At 41.3% G+C, this 26,048-nt stretch overlaps 1 protein-coding gene across 1 annotated transcript in view; it reads right to left on the reverse strand.

Moving 5' to 3' along the window:
* prss16 (serine protease 16) overlaps positions 1–26,048 on the reverse strand; it is a 43,895-nt gene that overhangs the window by 10,341 nt on the left and 7,506 nt on the right. The window contains exons 3-7 of the mRNA XM_048542393.1: positions 24,419–24,651; positions 19,884–20,019; positions 9,757–9,871; positions 5,460–5,661; positions 1,112–1,202 (exon numbers count right to left, since the gene is read on the reverse strand). Of these exons, the coding sequence (XP_048398350.1) occupies positions 1,112–1,202; positions 5,460–5,661; positions 9,757–9,871; positions 19,884–20,019; positions 24,419–24,651 (777 nt within the window). The remainder of the gene's footprint in view (positions 1–1,111; positions 1,203–5,459; positions 5,662–9,756; positions 9,872–19,883; positions 20,020–24,418; positions 24,652–26,048) is intronic.

A 26,048-nucleotide genomic window follows, 5' to 3' on the forward strand; every position in this document is an offset into this window, starting at 1 on the left:
TATAGAATCCCTTGCCTACTCTTTCTTTCAGCATGGTATGTACAATGCCATTGTCATCTTAGCTGCAACAATTTTTATTGATCAGAGATAATGGGAACTGCAGATGCTGGAGAATCCAAGATAACAAAGTGTGGAGCTGGATGAACACAGCTGGCCGAGCAGCATCTTAGGAGCACACAATTTTTGTTGACACAATTTTGTTTTGAGTATTCAATTTATGGCTGCAAATTTCCTTTGACTTTTCAGCAATATTTATGCTTTACTTTTGAGTTCTTTGTTAATTGATTTTTCCTTAGACCATAAAAGGTGATGATGCTGATACAGTTCCTCCACCACTGGTGACAGAGACAGCAGTATGTGCAATCTACAAGAAGCACTGCAACAACTCAGCAAGGCTGAATAGACAACACCTTCAAAAGCCATGGCCACTACCATCTAGAATTGTGCAAATGCATGGGAACTGCACCATCAGCAAGTTCACTTCAATGCCACTCTCCTGACTTGGAACTATATCAGAATCTTCCATTTTCACCGAGTCCTAGAAGACTAGAACTCAATCCTTAAAACTATTGTGGATGTAACTACACTAGATGGTTCAAGAAGGCAGCTCACCACCACCTTTTCCAGAACAATTAGGGGTGGGCAATAAATGGAGCCTTAGCCAGTGCACCCATATTCCTTGAATGAATAAAACAATATTGTCATAGCTCGAAGTTTCTCTGCTGGCTTGAAGACATACACTCCTTAGTAAAGCTATGCTTATGCATGCAACTTCTTGTAGAGTAAATGAATTGTTTCACATTTAGAGTTTGGTTATTTCTTCTCCAGTTGTGCCATGCACAGGGGATGTTTTTGAAGGTGATTATGGCTTGTTACTTTACTTGAGAAGTGTGAAGATTATTATTGCTGATGCAATATGATTTGCTGCTACTGCTTTGTAAATTTGTCACAAAGAAAGTCAGATTTTACAAGTGATTCTTACACTTCTGTGGACCTTGTCATATTTTAAATGTACTTTAGCTCAGGATTATCATGCTGATGTTCCTCATTAGACAGGAGGTTATCAATTGAAACAAACTCTGAGCAACAAATTACCAAGAAATGAATTTACCTGAGAGGAAAGCCAGAAAAAGGCTGCATTGATGATTCAGTTGACTGATAATAGCCAAATTCTGTACATGACTGATAGGCCCACTGCCTGCCTGGAATGGAAAAAATGCGATTGGAATGTACAAATACATAAAAGTACATTTGTCTACACTTCTCCTGTGGTTTAGTCAGTAAATACACAAACTGGTGGTAATACTAAACCAGATATCTCAGGTTTTTCTCCAAGTCTGTGGCAAGCCAACTGCACAGCAGTTCAAATTATAAAAGCAAAATAACATGGATGCTGGAAACCTGAACCAAACACAGAGTCATAGAATCATTGAGATGTACAACTTGGAAACTACCCTTCGGTCCAACTCATCCATGCCGATCAGCTATCCTAATTTCATCTGGTTCTATTTGCCAGCAATTGGCCCATATCCCTCTAAACCTTTCCTATTCATATTCCTATCCAGATGCCTTTTAAATGTAATTGTCCCAGCCTCCACCTCTTCCTCTGGCATTTCATTCCATACACTCACCACCCTCTGCGTGAAAATGTTGCCCCTTAGATTCATTTTAAATCTTTCCCCTCTAAATATTATCCCTCTCACTTAAATATATGACCGCTAGCTTTGGACTCTTCAACCTTGGGAAAAAAAACCTTGACTGTTCACTCTATCAATTTGATAAACTTCTATAAGGTCACCCCTCATCCTCCAACAGTCCAAAGAAAATAGCCCCAGCCTAATCAACCTCTCCCCATAAATGAAACCCTCCAACCCTGGTAACATCCTTGTAAATCTTTTCTGAACCCTTTCAAGTTTAACAATATCATTTGTATAGGAAGGAGACCCGAATTAAACACAATATTACAAAAGTGGCCTAACCAATGTCCTGTACAGCTGCAGCAAGGCCTCCCAACTCATAGTCAATGCACCGACCAATAAAGGGAAGCATACCGAACACCACCTTCACTACCCTGTCTACCTGCGACTCTACTTTCAAGAAGCTATGAACCTGCACTCCAGAAATAAAACTCAGCAGGACTGGTAGCTTCTGTTGTGGGAGAAATAGAGCTAATGTTTCAAATCCAGTGTGACTCTTCAGAAGATGAACAAGAACCATACTGGATTTGAAACATTACCTCTGTTTCTCTCTGTACAGATCTTGCTAGTCCTGAATATCTCCAGCAATGTGCGTTTGGCTCAGATGCTACAATTGATCTCGGTGCCGGTCACCTAGCAAAAGGGGGAAAATGTTTCCTTCTTCTGACCAGAATTGTCCGTGAAACTTACATCTGTCAACATTTTTGTCAGGACAGTATCGATATAAACAATTACTCCCAAAGCTGAACAGGCTCCCCAAATGAACTGTCTAGACTTGCACACAGAATAACCACGCAGATGTCTAATGGCCAAGAAACTAAGCTCAGAATGAATATCACCTTCAGGAAAGAAAAGGGAGAAAGTTTTAGGTACAAAAAGGAGGAAAGAAAAACAGGCTCTATTTGCAGTTTAGCTATGTTCTAGCTTCACACTCTCTTCAAAGACTTTGTCATATTGATATGTAAATATGAATGTGAGAATAAAAGTGCAGGCTTTTTAAAAAAACAAAGAGCCTGGCTACATTTCGGACGCACATCACAATGCAACAGTTCTGAAAAATTAGCATAATTTAAATCATGCAAATTCTTAAACTGGTCAGACACTCCTGTTTAAAATTCATTTAAAAATTAATCAAGTAACTCAGGAATTGTTTGCTTTAACAGAAGCATATAAAATATGCTTTGAAAATTAATTAAGCACTGCACTGCTGATTTTATTGTGTTGTCACATAGATGGGCACTAACTTCACAAAAGCCGAATGAAAAAGAGGGGTTTTAGTTTAAAATATTATTTTAAAGATCTTAAAGTCATTTATTACTTTAAATTGATAATTTAGAAAAGGCTCTTCTTACTGTTTCAAATAAATAATGAGAAATGATGATATAATTTCAAAGAGATCTGTGACTATTAATTTGCATTCAATGAGAAATAAATATTCAATAGGAATAGTCATTAATCTAGCATACTTCAGATTTGAGAAATGCATTCACCTACATCACATGCCACACAACCCACAACATTTAAATTTAAAATGTCATAGCATATTTGCACTCTCAGTAATTCACATTTTAAAATAAACTTTCTGATCCCACATCAAGAACACAATCAAAATGGTAATCTTGATGTATTTCAATAAAACCAAATCAAATAAAATATTTCAAGGCAAAACCAAAAATGACAAAAATGTAGAATGGTGGATGAAAAAGACTGAACCTATGAATTACCAGGCTTTGTACTTTAAAGAACATTCCACAATCAACCAGTAAATCATCAATGCAACGCTGTACTATACAATTATATAATGTGTAATGTAATATATGGCCACTATATGCACCATGTGGCTAAAGTAATTTCATTCTTTTCTCACCTAGCACTGTTATTTTGCTGTCAAAAAGTTTCTCCTGTTCGGGTGTTTATTACTGTCGATGAGATGAAAAACAAAAAAAATACGTAACACAGCATGGAGCCGGAGGAGCACAGCGGGCCAGACAGCATCAGAGAAGCAGGAATGTTGACGTTTTGGGTCGAGACCCTTTTCTGAAGAAGACCTGAAACATCAACTTTCCTGCTCCTCTGATGCTGCCTGGCCTACTGTGCTCCTATAGCTTCACACTGTAATATCTCTGACTCCAGCATTGGCAGTTCTTACTATCACTAAAAAAAAAATCTCTGATGAGGTGACCAGTGTAATGTAATCAGTTGAGGTGTTCAAAGCTCTTGGGCTGTTGCTCACGTCAAGAATCCATGCCCTCATCCTATAGATATGGGAGGAACTAGAGCTGCCAATTCCCCTGACTTCAGGAGTGCAATAATTCCAACTTGATTCAAAAGTTATAAATCATGATGTGGAACTGTCAAAGTATTTCCTGCTTTGTGTCTTTTGATACATCTTTAAAGCATTGTGGCTCAACTGGCACAATTCCTATGGTGGTAAATAGATCAGGGTTGTTCAATATATGGCCCATGGACTACAGCCTGGATTGCCAACAGGTTCTATGCAGCTCACCAATCTTTCAGACACAAGGGTGAGGTATGTAGGTCAGTTATGGTACAGCCCAATAACATCCCAATGACAGTAGTGAATCAGGAGGTTGAAGAAAGAGAGGAACTCAGTGAAATTATAATCACCAGTGAAGTAGTACTGAACAAACTAGTGGAGCTGCAAGTGTCAGGAACCTGATGGACTTCATCCTAGAGTTTTAAAAGAGGTGATTAATGAGGTAATGGATGCTTTGGTGTTGATTTTCCAAAGTACATTCAATTCTAGAAAGATTCCATTAGACTGGAACATAGCAAGCTGGAGTCCTCAATTCAACAAGGAAGGGAGGCAAAAAACAAGTTCAAATCTGCGGATGTCACATAGAATGTAGCTAAATGTGCTCTGAAGACAAGGATGCAAGAGTAGATAGACAGATCAAGTGAGTGACAAAATATAGCAGATGAAATATAATGTAATATAATATAACATAATATAATGAAATAAGTCTCCAAGATTTGGGACTGCAGCCATCTTGTTCACACACAATTGCATAAATCTACAGGCTCTTCTGCTAACCTGGATTTTACAAAGTACGGGTGAGGCAGCACATAGTGGACACAAAGATCACTGTACTGAGGAACAAATCATACTCTAGGGTCTGAAGATTAACATCATTAATGCCAAGATTTACGATCATTGAACTTTTCAGACTTTTATCTCCTATCTAAAACCAAAACCTTACTCTAACCCAGAAGAGTCTTTTCGTGGAAATTGCCCTCAATGTTTATACTTATGCCCTTCAAGTCACTGCACAATTTGGTAACATATATGACTGCAAACAGATTTTCTCAAATAAGATCACTTTCTGATGGATAGAAGTTTATCAACTTTGTTATATTAAGTGTGTGGGGAGACATTATCTATTTGTGCAAGCAGAATCATTGGCGGGTAGTTCACTAAATCAGTGTACAAAATACTGACACAGAAGTAACTAATAGCCTTCTCACTTCATGTTAATAAAAATGCAACTTCTTATGTTCTTTTAAATTTCTAACTTTTCTCTTTGGCTGCATAAGGAAGGAAAAATCAGAATGTTGTCTCTCATGAAAAGTTGTTCACCATTAGATGGGTTCAATAATTTGAAAGTTTCTACAGTATCTCAATTAATATTGGACCAAATAATTTTTTTTAATAAGTTCCATTCCTCCACTACTTTTGAATTCTGAAACACAATAAAACAGATCTTGATAAAAGCAGTTTTTAAGTACTGATTGCTTCCCTACTTCCATCTGCTGCTGGTGCAGCCCAGGAGGTGTTCAACATATCAGATACAAACTTGCTGTAACTTGCATCTAAACACTTCTCTTCATATGTCTTCAGTAGGAGATGTGACACCTTCGCATATCTCTCATAAGGTATACCCAGTGATGAATCCTCCATTATAGTACAGAGCACGTCAATAGTAATGTTAACACCCTTTGGGTCCTGTTTGTAAAATATAAAAATAAATTATTGTAGACACTGAAAGGAAAATCCATGAAAAATTAAAAGAAGACAATTGACTATTTTATTCCCTTCCCTTCTTCAAGATATTCTTTAGCAAAGAGAAGGCTGAATAGTGGAGATACTTGACGGGTAGAAGGTGGATGTAAAAAAATGTTTCCACTTGTGGGGTGTTTAAAATTATGGGCAAAACAAATCAGATTTATTAGTCATTGTTTTAAAGAATTCAGGAGCAATATCATTATCCAGAGAATTTGCTATCATATGACATAGTTAAAGAAAAAAAGTATAGATATATTTAAGGTGAGGCTGATAAGCATATTGCAGAGGGAAGAAGAGAGGTACATGCCAATGTAGTCAAATGAAGCATAAATACTGGCAGGATCCAATTGGGCCAAATAGGCTGTTTCTGTGCTAAACTCATTGTAGTTCTCTATACTATCCCTTCATTTGCTCTCATCTCTGCTACTGTTCACATGACATTGATTGATATTTGCATGCACGGCGTAGGATGGGGGTTATTTTGGATAGAACTTCTGCTTCATGTTCTGCTTTGCCTTTTATCTATGGTTTGCTTTGTCCAGATCCCTTGGTGTTGATTTGTTGGTAATCCTTGTCTGCAATTACAAAACGTCTTGATATAGGCATGTAGTGTAATTGTAACTGTTTATTTACACTATATACATTACTATAATCAATTACATTATATGTAGATTTTTGTTTGTCATGAGCACATCGTAAGTTTCTGACTGGTTCACATTATTTCCTTAATGCACGGCCTCAAAATATTTCACCAAGTTGCCACAAATCCTGCTTTTGTTCTAGCTGAGCAAAACGGTGCACAAAGACAGGAGGATTGTGAGCATTCATTCACAAGAGTTCCTGAAAAAGCATTCATAGCGTCTGGTGAATGTGAAGAACAAAAATAGACTGGAACGGACAGCATATCCTTGGGCTTTGACTTTACTTCATTGGAAATGATTATTGACAATACTCTTGACCTTGCTGTATCTGAGGGACAGCCATTAGTTACTATTTATGGCTTGATTTGATAAAAAGGATATTCACCTCAATATAAGCATGAAAAAGTGACACTCATGATTGTATTAAGTGGAGTGGCAATCAGCATTCAGTACCTTCACCGACACAGTGACATGCGTTGCAACAACTGACCAAGGCCCCTTAGACAGCATCTTCCAAACCTTTGGCCACTACCATCTAGAAGGACAAGAGCTGTAGACACATGGGAACACCACCACCTACAAATTCCCCTTCAAGTCATGCACCATTCTAACTTCAAATTATATCACTGTTCCTTCACTGTTAGAGGATCAAAATTCTGAAACGTACTTCCTAACAGCATTATGGGTGTATCTCCCTGTGTCTCCGTGGGTTTCCTTTGGGTACTCCGGTTTCCTCCCACAGTCCAAAGATGTGCAGACTAGGTGGATTGGCCATGCTAAATTGCCCGTAGTGTTCAAGGGTGTGTGGGTTATAGGGGGACGGGTTGGGGTGGGATGCTTCAAGGGGCGGTGTGGACTTGTTGGGCCAAAGGGCCTGTTTCCACACTGTCGGGAATATAATCTAGCCTAATCTAGTCTATAAGGGCAATTAGCAATAAGCAATAATTGCTGGTCCAGCCATAATGGCCACATCTAATGATTTTTTTAAATGCTAAAAAGTGTTAATGGATTATTCAGTCTGAAACCCAATGAGCCAATAAGAGCAAATAACTGACAATTTTCAAAATTACCTTTGATTCATCACTTTGAACATTCACTTTTTTCAATGATCATTGCCAGGTGACCACACTGATGGCTGTCCTTTTACTTCACTTCTTTAGCATCCACAGCCACACAATGCTGACTCTGCTCCTGTGGCTGCCTTGTTAACCAAAATGACAGTACAACACACGCGACTGCAATCGTTTGGAAAGTTGCAGCTAATCAAATACCACCCAAAGATCAAAATATTGAATTTGTGGTATCTAGGAACTGAACATCATAGTAACTGCACACAATGGGACAACAGTAACTTAATCACGAATTACCACTTATCTCTCCTTGTATATCTAGGCCAGCAGATGCCTACTCTAAAACTAAGGTCAGTCTAATTGGATATATTTGTAAGAGATCGGTCAGGTTCACACCACTGTTACAAAACACCAAATTGGTTTTTAAGAGTTAAGTGATCCAATTATGAACAGACAATACTGTTGTTTAAGATTATAAGTTTTCTTCTCAGGTGCCTTATTTTAGAAACTTGGTTGATTTTTTTCAGTAGTTCTATAAAGACCAATCTTCAAATGCAATAAATGAATCTTGTAATAATTTCTAGCATACGTCATGTCTTCACCACAGGGAATTATTTAGCCTGTGTCAAACCACATGGTTAGAATGTGCAAACTGAACTTGCTACAATCTCACCACTTAGAGCAGAATCTTATTCAGTGAGCTACACTGAGATGTGTGGTGAGGCCCATCTTGATGTTCAGATTGTCTACCTCCATCATTTATGCTTCTCTCATGCAGTGTGATGAGATTGGCGAGATTGGCAAGATGCCAATTGTTGAGGATTAATGCTTGTTAAACACCTTTTTGATGCCACAACTCACCTCATTAACACTGAAACTGCCAACTTATAAAATTCATGAAACAGGTTCGACAATAGAAAAACTGGAGAAGGAAACCAGAACACACACTGGTAGCCAATACCAACGCAATGAGCTTTGGCATTTTAGTGTTAGGGACTGAGGACTGTTGCCTCTGTGCAAGCACACAGTAACATAGTACAACAGTGAAGGGGAAGGGGAAGGTGGACAAAATGTGGTGAGGGATTCCTCACCCTGGTAGAATGGAGAAGATCACTGAATTTCTTACAGCACTGCTGGCATTCCATTACACCATGGAAACTTCATGTACCTTGGTGGTGACCTCAGACCGGGCTACAAGGGTCTTATATGTAGCCTCCTGTGCCAATCCTCCAAGAAGAGGATGCCTCTCCTCTCCTCTGCACCACCACATCCAGCAGGACTTTCAGGTCACAGTGTCATCTCTCACTTCTCTGAAATGTTCATGCTTTGCCCACAGATGAGCAGGACATCTTCAGATTGAGAGTACTCCCGCTGGTTCACAGCAGCCTTCCAAAAATGGTACAGATGCAAGGGGTGCTGAAAATCTTTCAAAAGACACCACTGAGTGGCAAGTTATTCAGGCAACAGCGTGTAGTAAGATGGGACTGGAATTGAATGTGAGAGACACCACACAGCATGGTAGGTAATTGATGTGGCAGGTTCAGTCGAGTAAAGCAAGTCAACTTACGAGGCCCAATGGCAAAATACCCTCAAATAAACTCAGTGCCACTCGGTCTTATCCAATAAGGTATCTTCTAAGCTCAGTTCACACAAGCTTTTATTGAAAATGGAAAATTAGAATTAAAGAATGAGTCTATATGTCATTGGTTAAATTTGCATTTTAAACAGTAAACATACACTTTAATAAAAAATCAGCAATCGACAAAATTAGTCCAGTTTTTATACATACTTATATCAGTATAAAAAGGAGTTTGAGAGACAGTGAATACATATACTAAGGTGATTGTTAATATAAGATCAGGATAGAATTAGATGTGAGGGATGCCAAAGGGGCAAGGTACGCTCTTAACAAGATGAGTTTGTTAAGATTCAACAAGAAAACTTGCTAGGCATTGTTACAAGAATCCCTTCAAAAAAAAACTGAACTGAATTCACATTTAGCAAAAAGAGCAAGAGATTCAGACTAAAATATTACAGAGAGTAACACCACGAATGACAATCATTAAATTAGTTTAGGACTTATGGAGATAAGATAATGGCTTATTGTATAATTTTTACCATTTTTAAAAAATGAAACCATTACATTTGAAAAAGAATATAGGTGGATTTAGAAAAGTCAGTGATATGTAAATGCTGCTAGTTTTGATGCAAGCCAATCTGATCTTCTGGCCAGATACACAGTCATTTACATTTCAGAAAATCTTACACTCCTTATGTATACAAACTAGTACAAATAAATACCCCATGTTTATTGTAGAGCTTACCTCAAAAGCTCTGTTGTCCTTATTGTATTGGACTACATCCATGAAATTTCCAGCCAATGTCTCCAATAAATAACCAGAATCCATTTCAGATTTTATTTTAAGCTTGTCACATAAGCTGAGAGGATAAATAGTTTATGGTTTTAAAGAAATGTATATTCAAATTCTAAGAAAGCAGAGTATTGGTAATTTATATAAGTTAGCCCTACTTGATAAATCGTTAAACATTTTATATGCTAAGATTACTTTGTGCTATTTTGGTAAATATCTGCCAACTTTCATTAAAATGTGCTTTTGCAAACTTTTTATACTTGAGCAAAGTCAATGAATATAACACAATACTAATACAAATATTAAGTATATTTGAAGTGATCAATTGGGTTTGACAGAAAAAACAGGATGCTAAGTAGCCTAATCCCAATGTTAAAGGACTAAGCTGTCAGAGATAACAGATGAACCAAAGTCGTTGAGAAGAAAACTCAACCAAAGCAAAACGTGGCTATTGATGCAAGTCTAGTCATGAACATAGAAAATGAAGATGCAGGTTTGAGGAAATAAAAGGCACATTTACAACTGTTGCTGGAAGTCAGGAAGATATGGTTTGTGGTAGTATCACTGGGCTAATACTCCAGAAGCCCAGCTAATGCTGTGGAGTTTAGTGGGATTTCAGTTCAATTAACATGTTTGGAATTCTTCTCCATAGTAGTGACCATAAAACCATCAATTGTTGTAAACATCTATTTGGTTCATTTATGTACTTTATGGAAGTAAATCTGCAGTCCTTACCTGGTCTGACCTACATGTAACTCCAGATCTATGCAGCAATCTGGTTGATTATTTTTCCCTCTTTTTATATTTTGAAGTGCTCTTACACAAAACTGATTTTTTTCCATCACCAAATGACTCAATTTTTTTTCGTCTATTAACCACCACTAGTAAATCACCCATGTTTTTCCGATTGATTAATTTACTTGCAAAGCCTGTTAAGGGCAATGCATCTGGTTGATTCTTAAGTTAGATGCCTTCAAGGCAGAGATCGACAAATTCTTGATCTCAGAAGGAATCAAGGGCTACAGGGAGAGTGCCGGGAAGTGGAGTTGAAATGCCCATCAGCCATGATTTAAATGGCGGAGTGGACTTGATGGGTCGAATGGCCTTCCTTCCACTCCTATGTCTTATGGTTTTATGGTCTTAAGGGTCATTTGAAATGGTTTAGTAAGCCACTTTGTTTAAGAGCAATTAGAGATGAGCTGCATGTGCTGGTTTTGCTAACGAATGCCTCACCCTGTGAAAGAATAGTCACGTCGATTTAAAGAAAAAGTGAGTGAGAAGTAAAAATTCATTTTAAAGGATTTGTTGCAGCCGTTATTATAGAGGCCTGCGGCTGAATTATTGTATCAATATTGGAGCATGTACAGAGGTGTCTAGGTGAAAAAAATCTGTACTGTTGAACAGCATGCTGATTTGCCAGCACCATCCCATCTGACGAGCACATAGTGCGAACAGGCGATGACAGTGCAGAAGGGCACTGTACCTTAGACAATATAGCAGTGGAACCCAGTGTATGGATGACAAACCTCCAAGTCTAGCACCTGCTATTTTACTTGGGGAAGAGCAATGGGGCAGGAAGTTCAAACATGCACACTTCACAGAAGGAGCAGCATCTTCCACCCCAACCTTAAGTTTACCTGGACCATCTCTGACACCACCCTCTCCTTCCTGGGCCTCTCTGTCTCCATCTCTGGCATCCACCTGGAAACCGATATCCATTTTAAGTCTACCAACACCTACAACTACCTAGAATATTCCTCCTCTCACCCACCTTTCTGTAAAAAGGCCATCCCCTATTCCCAATTCCTTCACCTTCACCACATCTGCTCCTGACATGAGTTCCACTCACAAACATCCCAGATGTCCTCTTTTTTCAAGAGCCGCAACATCCCCTCCACAGTGATTGAAAATGCCCTCGACCATGTCTTCCACATTTCCCGCAACTCATCCCCCACACCCCCTATCTGCAATAATAACCAAAATGGAATCCCCCTCATCCTCACGTAACACCCCACCAACCTCCAAATCCAACGCATCATCCTCCGACATTTCTGCCATCTGCAGTCCGACCCCACCACCAAAGATATTTTTCCCTCCCCACCCTTTTGTGCTTTCCGGAGGGACTACTCTCTCTGTGACTCCCTTGTCCTCTCCACACTCCCTTCCAACTCCACCACCCCCAGCACTTTTCCCTGCAACCGTAGCAAGTGCTACAACTGCCCCTATACTTCCTCCCTCAACCACATCCCAGGCCCTAGGAAGACTTTTCACATCAAACAGATGTTCACCTGCACATATGTTAATGTGATATACTGTGTCCACTGTACCTGCTGTGGCCTCCTCTACATCAGGGAAACCAAGCAGAGGCTTTGGGGCCACTTTGCGGAACACCTACGCTCAGTTTGCAACAAGCAACTATACCTCCCATTTCAACTCCCCGAGAACTCTTCAGACGACATGTCCATTCTGGTCCTCCTGCATTGCCACAATGACGCCACCTGACAGATGCAGGAACAGCATCTCATATTTCGCTTGGGAACCCTGCAGTCCAAGGGTATCAATGTGGACTCACAAGCTTCAAAATCTCCCATCCCATGAACACATCCCAAAACCAGCCCAGCTAGTCCCCGCCTCCCTAACCATTCCTCCCACGTCAAGCCCCACTCCCATCTCGCACCCACTAACTTCATCCTGTCCCCTTGACCTGTCCGTCCTCTCTGGACTGACCTATCCCCCCCATAACTCCCTACATACATCACCTTCACTGGCTCTAACCCCACCTCTTTGACCTGTCTGTCTCCTCTCACCCTATCTTCTCCTTTATCCATCTTCTATCTGCCTCCCCCGTCTCCCTATTTATTTCAGAATCCCCTTCCCCTCCCCCATTTCTGAAGAAGGGTCTCGACCCAAAATATCAAAACTTTCCTGCTCCTCTAATGCTGCTTGGCCTGCTGTGTTCATCCAGCTTCACACCGTGTTATCTCAGATTCTCCTGTATCGGCAGTTCCTATATGTCTGTAACACTTAAAAGTGTTGCTGTTTTTAATCAGAAGCAGTTTTTAGATTTTCAAAATATGATTTGTATGCTTTAAACATTTGAGGAAACAATCAAAACCAACTAGAGTTGTTTCAGAGGCAAAGTGTCGTTTGTGAGGAGTCTGGATACTCATTTGGGAGAGGTCAGATACCCTTTGGGAACTATCCATGCACTCATTTGGGATTGTTAAGAGTGGACATGAATCCGCATAAAAACATGGATAATATTTGTGGAACTGTCAAGCTGTCAAGTATTGAAATCTCCTGCTCTTTAAATGGTAAGAAAATGCAATCTGTAGTTGAATGAAAAGTGCTTGTAATTTCAATAAATGTTTGCAGCAAAAGCCTGATGGCTATCAGTATAGGATTAGTGCAGCTTGGCTAATGGACTGCTTCCACAACCTATCACTATCACAGTGGGAGTTTGGAAGTTAACAGTTTGACTTAAAGCTCTAAGTAGTCATTAATTGGTCAGCTGTTTTTGACGTGAGTACCTCTATGCCTATCTGCTGTTGAAATTTTACTTATATGCTGAATTCCTGTTGATTTTTCTATAATAAATTCCTAAATCAACAATTACAATGTCCAATGAACAGGGCCTCTTTGGAAATGTGGAGTTATAATTCCATTCGGACAGTTTGATTATAGTGAACAACAAAAAGGCGAAGACAAATCAAGTCCTCTTTACACAACAGTCATCTGTTCTATTCTACAATGTAAAGGTCCATAATCACATTTTGGCAGCTGCTGTCAAACAACAAACATGTAAGGTAGACAAACAGGAGGCTGCAGGAACACAGCACGCCAGGCAGCATCCAGAGGAAGGCAACAGTCAACGTTTTGGGTATAACTCACTCAGGGATAGGAAGAACGGCAGATGCTGGAGTCAGAGATAACTCAGTATGGAGCTGCAGGAACACAGCAGGCCAGGCAGCATCAGAGGAGCAGGAAAGTTGACGTTTCACCTCGGGATCCTTCTTCAGAAATTAATTCAAATTCCTGAAGAAGTGTAATACCTGAAACATTGACTGCTCCTTTCTTCCAGATGCTGCCTGGCCTGCTGTGTTATTCCAGCTTCCCGTTTGTCTACCTTGGATTCCAGCATCTGCAGGTTTTTTTTTGTCTCTGAGTACATTAGGTAAGTGTTGTGCTAGGTGCAGGAAGGATAGAGTGCCAGGTGGGGACAGAGGATATGATACCACTTAAGTAGGCTGCCAGGGTGCAAAGTGGCAAGGGGGCCATGTAAGTGAGCTGCCTTCTTGAACTGCTATAGGAGCACCCACAGGGCTGTTAGGAAGGGAATTTTAGGATTTTGGCATAGCCATCGTGACGGAATTGTAAGGTAGCTTGAAGTCAGGATGGTGTGTGATTTGGGGTGGTATTTGAAGATGGTGGTATTCCCTTGCATTTGTTGCCCTTGTCCTTTTAGATTGTAGTGGAAATGTTGCTGGTAGGTATGGTCAATGGAGCCTTGGCAAGTCTGTGTAGTGCATGTTGTTGAGGTGTTCATACCGCCGCTGATGTATGTTGGCAGTGAACGGAGTGAATGTTGAAGGCAGTGGATGGAGTGCTGATCAAGTGGGTTGCATTGTCCTGAAAGGTATCAATTTCCTTGAGTGTTGTTGGAGCTGTATCATCCATGTGAGTGGAGACTATTTCATCACACTCCTGACTTCTAACTTGTAGATGGTGGATAGGTACTTGGAAGACAGGAGGTGAGTTACTCGTTGCAGATTTCCTAGCTGCAGATATACTCTTGTAGCCACTATGTTTATAAGGTTGTTCTGGATCAGCTTCTGTTTAATGTCTAAAGTAACTCCAAAAATCCACGGTGGATATAAGTATTTTGACAGCAAAGTAGGAAAAAAAACTGGGCTGTCAATCCTAACAGATCTGTATGTGTCACCATTGAACACTTAATGGGGACATTAATAGGTTGTTACTCTTATAAGCAAAATCATTAAAAGAGAAAAGACAAGATTAGGTACCCCAACATAAAATAAACATTACTTAAAGATAAAATGAAGAATTTATGTCCAAAATGTGATCATGTAAGAGGTGTTAATGAAGGAACACTGCCCTCAAATGGAGCATCAGAAAAAATCACTTGACTGAAACACAATACAAATGTGGATGTAAATGTAGTTTGAATATCTGGAATATTTCAGGCATGGGGATTGACAATCCTCTGGCTCTTTGCACCTGGAATTGTAGGTATTGACATAGAGAGTCAGAATTTCCTGAGATTCAGCATCACTAGCAGCACATTCAAACTCTCAGGTGTACAGGAAATTCTGTGGAGAGTGTAGGTAGTTTGAGACCTAAGATTAGATTAGATTAGATTCCCTACAGTGTGAAAACAGGCCCTTCGGCCCAACAAGTCCACAACGTCCTTTGCAGCATCCCACCCAGACCCATCCCCCTATAACCCACACACCCTTGAACACTACAGGCAATTTAGCACTGCCAATCCACCTAGCCTGCACATCTTCGGACTGTGGGAGGAAACTGGAGCACCCGGATGAAACCCACACAGACATGGGGAGAATGTGCAAAGTCCAAACAGACAGTCGCCCAAGGCTGGAATCAAACCCGGGTCTCTGGCGCTGTGAGGCTGCAGTGCTAACCACTGAGCCACCGTGCCGCATCTGAGTTGAGGCTGATCATGGGGTGCAGATTCATAATTCCTTGAAAGTGGAGTCAAAGGTGGACTGGATAGTGAGGAAAGTGTTTGGTAAGCTTCCCTTTATTGTTCAGCGCATTGAGTGTAGGAGTTGGGATGTCATGTTGCAACTGTACAGGACATTGCTTTGGCAACTTTTGGAATACTGCATTCAATTCTGGTCTCCCTGCCGTAGGAAAGATACTGTTAAACTGGAAAGGATTCAGAAAAGATTTACAAGGATATTGTTGGGTTGAGATGGAGGGGGGCAGGGGGCGGGGGGGGGGGGGGGGGTAGGCGGCTGCAGTTGAGCTATAGGGAGTGGCTGAATAGACTGGGGATATTTTCCCTGGAGCATTGGAGGCTGAGGAGTGACTATAGAGGTTTATAAAATCATGAGGGGTATGAATAGGGTAAATAGACAAGGTCTTTTTCCAGTGTGGGTGAGTCCAAAACTAGAGGGCAAAGGTTTAAGTTGGGAGGGGAATGATGTAAAAGGGAAGTGAGGGGCAACCTTTTCATGCAGAGGGTGGTGCATGTATGGAATGAGCTGCCAGAGGAAGCGGTGAGGCTGGTGAAATTATAAGATTTAAAAGGAACATGGGTAGGAAGTGTTTAGAAGGATATGGACCAAATGCTGGCAAATGGGACTAGATTAATTCAAAATATTTGGCTGGCACAGACGAGTTGGACCAAAGGTTCTATTTCCATGCTGTCTGACTGTATGACCCTATGTTTCTATTTACTTAATTGATGTCCATGTGAATATACTTTCCAGAAGTTAACAGGACAGAAATCAGTAGAAAGTGGTGACAAAGTAGCAGTGTCAGTGGATTGATTATTCAGAACCAGAGGGTAATGTCCCAGGGATATGGGCTTAAATCATAGCAGATGGTGAAATTTAAATTCAGTGGAATCCGGTATTAAGATGTTAGCCTAATGGTTATTGTCGATTGTTGTGAAAAACACTCTGGTTTACTAATATCCTTTAGGTAAAGAAATCTGCCGTCTTTACCTGGCATACATGTAAAGCCAGACCCAAAGCAATGTGTTTGGCTCTTAACTGCCTTCTGAAACGGCCCTAGCAACCACTCACGCGTATTAAACGAGGGGATGAAAAACAGACCATCAGGTGACGACTCAGATACCAGCAACAACAACAACAAATATAGCTCTGTCACCTGTGCAAAGCCCTCTTCACCAACATCTGAATGTTTGTGCCAAAATTGGCAGAGCTGTCCCACAGACTAGTCAGGCAAGAGCCATAGAGTCATAGAGTCATACCTTAAAATATCCCAGGAAGCACCACAACCATTCCTGTTGATTATCAGCTAGGTCCCCCTTTCTCCCATCTGATGAAGCAGTAATCCTCCATGTTGAATACCACATAGACAAAACAAAGAGGGTGTTAAGAGCACACAATTTACTCTGGTTGGGGGGACTTCAATGCCCATCACCATGAGTGGCTTAGTAGCACCACTACTATGTGAGCTGTCCAAGTCCCAAAGAACAGAGCTACTAGGAAACATTCATTTGACCCTATCCACACCTATCTCCCTGCTGCAAAAGCATCCTTCTATGATAGTATCAGTATGTGTGACCACTTTACATTACTCATGGAGTCGAAGTCCCTTTCTCACATTGAGGATAGGGTTCACTGTGCTAGATGGGACAGACTTCAAACAGATCAAGCAACTCAAGACTGAGCTGAGGCCCTCTGGCAGCAGCAGAACTATATTTAACCACAATCGTATTGACTCCAACATCCACGCTGTGGATCATCCCTTAGCACCTACCTCATCCCAGCCCTCAGATGACATCACTTTCTGTCCCCCTGAGGTCACTCACCCCAAACCCCAGCCCTTGCCATGTGTTCACCATACCTCCTGACATTCCCCTCCCTAGGCTGAATGTACTTTTCTCAGCAAAGGATTCAGCTTCACACCGTTATGCTCCCACCTTAATGAATTTCAGGCTCGTCGTGATTTTGAACTTTTTTTCCACCACCTCCGCCTCCACACTCACTTCTTCGGGCAGGACTCCCTCTTGTTTCACTGATCCCTTTAACCATCTCTAGAATTCATCCTCCACCTGGACCCATTCCCCAGCCTCTTAACTGCCCTTGATCTCTTCATTAAAAACTACCAACTGTGACATCTGCTATCTCAATTTCTCTGCTCCAAACTGTCCCCTTCTGAAATTGTCGCACATCGCTCTCTTAGGTCCAATCCTAACTGTATGATCAAGCCCACCAACAAATATGTTGTAGTCTGGCACACTGATCTTTACCTAGTGGAGGCTCAGTATTAACTCTTGGACACTTCTTCCAAACATCCCCTGGACCATGACCCCACATCTGAACACAAAGCCTTTGTCAGCAGGACTGTCACCAACCTCATTACCTCCAGAGATCTTGCGCCACCACCCCCCCCACACACCACTACCACCAGAGAGCCTGCTTCTACCTCCTTCCAAAAATCCACAAACCAAACTGCCCCAATAGGCCCATTGTATCAGCCTGTTCCTGCTCTGCTGAGCACATTTCCTCCTACATTGGCTCTATCCTCTTTCCACTTGTCCAGACTCTGTGCATCTACATCTGCAATTCGTCTGTTGTCCTCCAGCATGTTGACAATTTCCAGTTCCCTGGCCCCAAATGCCTTGTTTACACCATGGATGTCCAATCCCTCTATACTTCCATTCCCTTCCAGAGTGGTCTGACAGCTCTTGACTTTTTCCTTGACCAGAGGCCTAAGCAATCACCATCCACCCCCACTCTCCTCTGCCTGGCCGAACTTGTTCTCTGACTGAACAATTTCTCCTTTAATTCATCTCACTTCTGCCGAGTCAAAGGAGTGGCTATGGGCACCAGCATGGGTCCCAGTTTTGCCTGCCTCTTTGGGGAGCATGTGGAACGACTCTTGTTTCAGTTTGACATTGGCCCCTTCCAACAACTCTTTTCTCAGTACGTTGACCACTGCTTCAGAGCTGCTTCATGCTCCCACCAGGAACTTGAAAACTTCATTCATTTTGCCTCCAATTTTTATCCCACTATAACTTTCACATCATCCATTTCTGACACTTCCCTTCTTTTCCTTATTCGTCTAGCCTATGTGGGCAAGGGACAAGGGCAGGGAACTCTTTTAGGGTTCTCCAGTTCCCGATAGAGGACATTGCCTGACGTTCATTTCTCCATTGTTTTGCCATCTCACTCCTTTCCCCACCCCACCCAAGTAGCCAATCAAACCTGGCCCTCCACATCTCTCACCCAACTACTTGAGGTTCTGCTTATCCACCAGAATGCATGTTAATCTGGACTGCAATACTTGTTCTTCTTCGGGGACTAACTGCAGTCCCAACAGTGCCCACCACTCAAACACACCATTGCTGGTGCCACAGAGATGCCAGCCAATTGGTTTGGTTGACAACGGTTAAAGGCATGATTTTCTCCCCAGAGGGGATCAACTCACTAAATATAAAATACAGGAGAGCCAATTTCTTGTGGGTAGGGTGCTGACCAAGTTCTTTTTAACTGGGGTCAGGGAATACATGACGCACAAAATCCAGCCAAATGATTAAAAGTACTTTCTTTCTGTGCTAAACCCATTTTCGGCTTCACATAACTCAAACAATAATTATATTAAGAAATACGTTTTAAAGCAATTTTAAAAATGTTCCCTAACTGTTCTGGTTCAAGATAAGTTTGAACTTTGGTGATGTAGCTAAGTTTAAGCAGAAACTCAAAAAGAATAGTTCTCAAAAACAGATGAATTCAAATTGTGCCTAAACCACCAATAGTGGCCAAACTGAAATTTTATAGATAATGTTTTACTTGATGTTCTGTTCACTTTTAAACTGAGGCACCTTAAAAGAGAAGGTTTTTTCATCAAGTACTACTGTTTTAATAATACTTTGCACTGAATTCTAGTTATTTTTAAGTACGTGTCATGTGCGTGTTTGCTTGTGCCTGTAAGTCTGTGTGTTTGTATCTTTCTATCTCTGTATGTGTATAGAAAATTAATTTGTATTGGTTAGACAGGTGGTCACAACTATAAGTCATATCCATTTTCAGATTAGTAAAGACAAAAGTGTCATTTAAGAGCTAACTGAATGCCAAATGAAGGAAATGTTAATGCTATTCAGGGTAGCCTAACTGACCAATTCCACTAGTAGTTATCTTTTAAACTTGGAAGTTGTTGGTGTCCAATGATTTCACCCAGTGTTGCCTTTCACCAGGGTTAGCCTGATAGTAAATCAATATTACAGTACAGATTATTGTGCTTGCAACGTTTAAATAGCAACCTGTTTTTAAATAAGTCCAAGTAACTTCATAGAATGCTTCACTTTACAGCTGTATAGTTTTGAAATCCTCCATACTTACTGGAAATCTCGAGTTATCTGTTTATATGTGCTAGCATTTGCCAGTAATTCAATTAGTGTGTCAGAGGCATCCTTCACTAGCAGAGGACATGGAGTATTGACACTTTCCAAAGAATAATTCACTACCTCCAAATACTCTGAAAAATAATGAAAATGAAGTCCCAAATTACTTCCAATTCTTCTGTTGTCAATTTAACAGAAGTTATAAACCGTGATTGAAATTAACAGTAAACCCCAGGAAAATGTTCAAGTGTGTGTGTACATGTATATGTATATAAGGCAATCAATCAATCAGGTACAGACCCAACATTTAACATCTGGATTTCCAAATGGTATATTCAAGTAAATGTTGCACAATTTTCAGTTACATAAATGCAACGAATAAATAATCTCTGAAAGAAGATCAGCAGGTCTTACCTTTTCTGATATTGAGTTGCACTAATTAAAATCTGTCACAAAAATTCAATAATATTCTAGCACACTGTACTCTGTGCATTAGTTGAGAGTAATCTTTTCATTCCAATTTTGTTTGATCAGAAACTCACAGTCAGGCTCGGTATGTTCCAATTTTGATAATGTTCTTTTGGTAATCTTAACAGCATTTTTTTTTCTGATAAATATCCTTCAACTAACACCACAAAAATATATTGATTGGATGGTTATCTCAGTTTTAGTTGTGGAACCTTGCAGTGTAAAAATTGGCTGCTCCTCTTCTCCACTTTACAGCAAGAACCACACTTCAAAAGTACTTCATTTGCAGTGAAATGTTTTGGAACATCCCGATATTGTAAAAGGTGGTGGATACACTGAAATTTTTCTTTATTCTTTCAATTATCAGGTAAAGTACAGACTCCAAATGTAGAGAGTTTCTACACCCATGCCCTAATGGTATGTTTCAACAACAGCCTCAAAAAATCAATCACTAATGCAGTACTATTTCCACTCTAGCAGTCTTAGAAACCAGGTTGATTAGTTCAAATTGTTTCAAGTTAATGGTACCTTTGTTTTGTCAACTGATGTTCTTAACTCATTGGAAATGATACATGTTATTTTGCACGCTGAAAGATATTATTTTTGTTTATCAATCTGTGCTGCTTTCAAACTTAGGCCTGACTTTTTATGCCCCTAACAATGGAAAGAAGGCAGTCAGTGGCTAGCGTTGGGGTGTGGGTTTAAACAATGGAGCATGGGAACCTGACTCCAACTCCGTTCCCAACGGCCCCCAGTTTCTGTTGGTTTGTGATAACAGTGAGGGTCTCAACCTCACACTCTGCACTCCTGGCCTGGCTGGTTCCACCTTGAGATAGAATCTTCTAGCCCCTTGAAGCTTAGATGGAGTTGGATCAGCTTCTCCATGACTTGTGGTCATGGCCACACAGGGTTGTCATGAATCGTAGTCTGAGTGTAAAAACTTTTGAAAGATAAAGTCAAAAGATCTTACCCATGTCTGCCCGTACTCGCTCCATACCAACGCACACCATCAATCTATGCCAAAGCTCCTCCGAGCCTTCCTGATGTGTGTTTGGCTGAGGGTCCAGACTACTTTATTAACAGAACTAACCGATAAAGGAAATTTTGCCTGATTGTCAATTCCTAAATTCTACAATAAGCCAATTTTCTGCGATGTGTTTTATCAATAGCCAGTGTTGATTTGTTGGAGATAGAAAGGTACTAAGTTTTAAGGGCTTCTGATATTGACACTTCTGGTTGATTAACACTTTTATACTTTATTGTTAACTATGGGTGTGACCTTCTGACAAATTCTTCACCGAATCATCTACCAATCAGCTCATTAAGAGCCAACTTTGGGCCTCCTGCAGTGCCATAATGATGCCACCCGAAGGTTGCAGGAACAGCAACTCATATTCCGCTTGGGAACCCTGCAGCCCAATGGTATCAATGTGGACTTCACAAGCTTCAAAATCTCCCCTTCCCCCACTTCATCCCAAAACCAGCCCAGCTCATCCCCTCCCCCCAATGCATCCCAAAAGCAGCCCAGCTCGTCCCCTCCCCCCACTGCATCCCAAAACCAGCCCAGCTCATGCCCGCCTCCGTAACCTGTTCTTCCTCTCACCTAATTCCTCCTCCCACCTCAAGCCGCACCTCCATTTCCTACCTACTAACCTCATCCCGCCTCCTTGACCTGTCCGTCCACCCTGGACTGAACTATCCCCTCCCTACCTCCCCACCTATACTTTTCTCTCCACCTATCTTCTCCTCTATCCATCTTCAGTCCACCTCCCCCTCTCTCCCTAATTATTTCAGAACTCTCTCCCCATCCCCCTTTTCTGATGAAGGGTCTAGGCCCAAAACGTCAGCTTTTGTGCTCCTAAGACGCTGCTTAGCCTGCTGTGTTCATCCAGCCTCACACTTTGTTATCTCGGATTCTCTAGCATCTGCAGTTCCCATTATCTAAGAGCCAACAGGAAGCATGTTTAGTGTCTCAACTAACACAGTCCTTGACACTGGCATACTGGGTCACCAGAATCTTCTGGCCAGTTAGAAGCTGGCAGGTTCTGGGTCATAAGATCTGCTGGTCAGGGTCAAATTCTTGGGTGATCCAGTGGGGGTGAGAGAGTAAGTCATTTTTATCTTCTCCTCAAGAAGTGGGTATTGGAGATAGTGGAGCTGGGGACATGACATGTCAGAGGCAAGAACAGAGAACTGGATTTTAGAAGCTACACGCATGACCCATCTGTCCCTCCAATTGTGCAAAGGTTGAGGCAATTGGGGGCTGCCCTAATTCCACAAGTGAGCTGCTTGGTTGACCAATTGTTTTCCACTTATCTTTTTTCACTGCTGAGATACCTGTGATCAGGGAGGCGTTGAGTTAACAAACCACTTAAGGGATTTAATTGCCAGGCAGTCGAGAAAACTCCAATGGATCTTTTCATCCAGCACTGAACTCTAAAGTAGTAAGAAAGGCAAACTCAGCCCATTACTTCCTGTTTTCACTATCCCCTCATCACCTCCAGGTAAACTTGCATCTTTATATTGTTAATTCATTCTGTATTCTTGGTGATGAAAGAAAAGTGACTGCGGGTGTGGTTTGTGGTGTGAGCGGTCAGAGGTAGATGGTCTAAAATATAAGCATTATGAGAGAAGTGAGATGAGCCCTGTGAACATCCTTACCTCAGCTTTCGATGACCCTTGTAACAATCTCCAATCTGGTTTCAGAGCTAGCATTACCCTCCATCCGTTGTCCATTTCTCACTACCACCAGTATCAAACCCACACCCCCACTCCACATCCAGTTTAACATCCCCAATCAGGGAACTCATATTCTATGTTCATTTGTGATGCCAAGGCATACAAATCTATAATCCAAGTGCTAGAAAATGGGATTAGAATAGTTAAGTGATTGTTATTGGTCCCCACAGACTCAATGGGCTGAAGGGTCTATTCTATGCTGATCCATTAATGTTGGCCATGGGATTAAATGTAGGCCAGGACATCAGGAAGACACCTGGCTCTTCTTCAAATAGTACCCTAGAGTCCTTTATATCTACCTGAGAGGACAGCTCAATTAATAGCACAGTGGAGAAATGCAACACATGGTTCTCAATGACACAAGTTAGGAGGTTCCAGATTCAAACACGACTCTGTGCTGAATAAGAAAGAAACACACTGCAGCAGCACAGAGCTACATGAAGATGAGGAAGAGTACCTCTTCCAAGTATCTAAAGACAATGGATACCCAAAAAAACTGTGTCAGAGATGCCTATCACGTGCATGACAACAGGGTGAAACTTCAAGCCCCGACACACTAACCACACTACCTTCCATCAGGAACACATCAGAACTGATCCTAAGATTCCAATAACCACTGGGCATCAGAATAGCACACAAACCCACATCAACCCTATGCCAACTGCTCGCCCGGACCAAAGGTTCATTACCCACTTTGGACAGGACCAATGTTATGTACAAGATTCCCTGCAAAGACTGTGAGAAACACTACATTGGACAAACAGGAAGGAAATTAACCACAAGGGTACACGAACATCAATTTGCAACAAAAAGACACAACTAATACTCACTCATCTTCATCCACCTGGATTTGGAGAGCCACCTGTTCGATTAGGACAACACCAGGATCCTGGGACAGGCAAAGCAGAGACAAGGACAGCAATTCTGGGAAGCCTGGTACTCTGGTGTGAAAGCCATCAACAAACACATAGAGCTAGACCCTATATACAGTCCAATGTGAAGGAAAACTGGAAGTGAAGTAATCCAGCTCAGTGGACACCAGAGTTTAAATTACAGGCAGGAAAACACAACAGCACTTCACTGGAGGCTGCACTGATGATGTTACCCAGCAGGGTAATGAAATGTGTGCGGAACAATCAACTAGCTCGGCGAGCCAACCAACCACAACATCCACAATCCGAGCTACAAATTTACTCTAAAACCTTAAAGAAAGAAATCAATTAGAATTAATGTTCCTTACGTTCATCTTCATCAAGAGTCAGTTTCACCTGGACAGTGGTGGAGAAATAATACTTATAGCTTGGATAATATTAAAATAGCACTCACCGGGAAAGTTGACGACAGCCTGGACTGGTGCACTAGATGCAACAGCAGCATAGACCAGATGTGGATACTTCAGTCTAAACCATGCTGCAAGAGATCCAGGATAAGAACCTCCAAAAGCAATCCACTTATTTTGTGTAAGGTTCAATTTCACATCCAACTTAGTTCGAAAGTGGGCAAGATCTGCGAGTGCCTGATCACTACGGAGGTACTGAAGATTTGAAATGCTCAAATCCCTTGAAAAAAAATCACAACAAACACAGCATGGGGGTTAATGATGGAACAAGAGCAAGGCAAATATGATACCGTTATCTACATGATTTACAATGCTACCCATCTATACCATCAGCAAAATTAGATTTTCTATCCTATTATCTAAATCGATGATAGATATGGTGAATTGTTAAGGCTCCAGCACAAATCCTTGTCTTCTTTTTAACTCATACACAGATGTTAGCATCACTGGCTAGCCCATCCCTAATTGTCCAGAGAATATTGAAGAGTTGTCTACATTGCTAAACATCTGGAGTCACATGTAGGCCAGACAGGATAAAGAGAACAGTTAGCTGCCTTTCAGGACTTTAGTGAAGCAGATGAAAATCAACAATGGTTTCATGCTCATCATTAGACTCTTAATTCCAGATTTTTATTGAAATCAAAATTTCATTAGTTGCCATTGCAAGATTCAAACATAGGGCCCCAGGACATTGCCTGGGTTCCTGGATTAAATTGTCAGGCGATACCACCACTAGACTATCGACTTGCACACTTTATTGGGTGGGGTTTTTATGAGAGGGGCACTATCAGTAACATTTTTCCAACCAAAGCACCTGTCCATTGCCCCTATACTTTCACCTGCTGCTTGTTCAGTTTCCTAATCAAGTTGATAACAATGCCTTCAATTTCGTTGGCTTCAATGTTAACTCACAATTTCTTATGAGGCACATTAGCAAATGACTTCTGAACAAGAACTTGAGTAATATTCACAGATATTGCAATTTCTATGATCTTAGTCAAATCATCAAAGAATTAAATCAAGTCCATGAGAAGAGACCCATCCTTAACAAATCAATGATAACAAAGTGTGGAGCTGGATGAACACAGCAGGCCAAGCAGCATCTTAGGAGCACAAAAGCTGACGTTTCGGGCCCAGACCCTTCATCAGAAAAGGGGGATGGGGAGAGGATTCTGAAATAAATAGGGAGAGAGGGGGAGGCGGACCGAAGATGGATAGAGGAGAAGATAGGTGGAGAGGAGAGTAGCGGTGAGGAGGTAGGGAGGGGATAGGTCAGTCCAGGGAGGATAGACAGGTCAAGGGGGCAGGATGAGGTTAGTAGGTAGGATATAGCGGTGCGGCTTGAGGTGGGAGGAGGGGATAGGTGAGAGGAAAAGCAGGTTAGGCAGGTGGGGATGAGCTGGGCTGGTTTTGGGATGCAGTGGGGGAAGGGGAGATTTTGAAGCTGGTGAAATCCACATTGATAACATTGGGCTGCAGGGTTCCCAAGCAGAATATGAGTTGTTGTTCCTGCAACCTACGGGTGGCATCATGTCCATCCTGGGCCTCCTGCAGTGCCATAACGCTCCACACTTTGTTATCTCGGATTCTGCAGCATCTGCAGTTCCCATTATCTCT

This window comes from Stegostoma tigrinum, chromosome 14, assembly GCF_030684315.1.
Source record: "Stegostoma tigrinum isolate sSteTig4 chromosome 14, sSteTig4.hap1, whole genome shotgun sequence".
Classification (NCBI taxonomy): domain Eukaryota; kingdom Metazoa; phylum Chordata; class Chondrichthyes; order Orectolobiformes; family Stegostomatidae; genus Stegostoma; species Stegostoma tigrinum.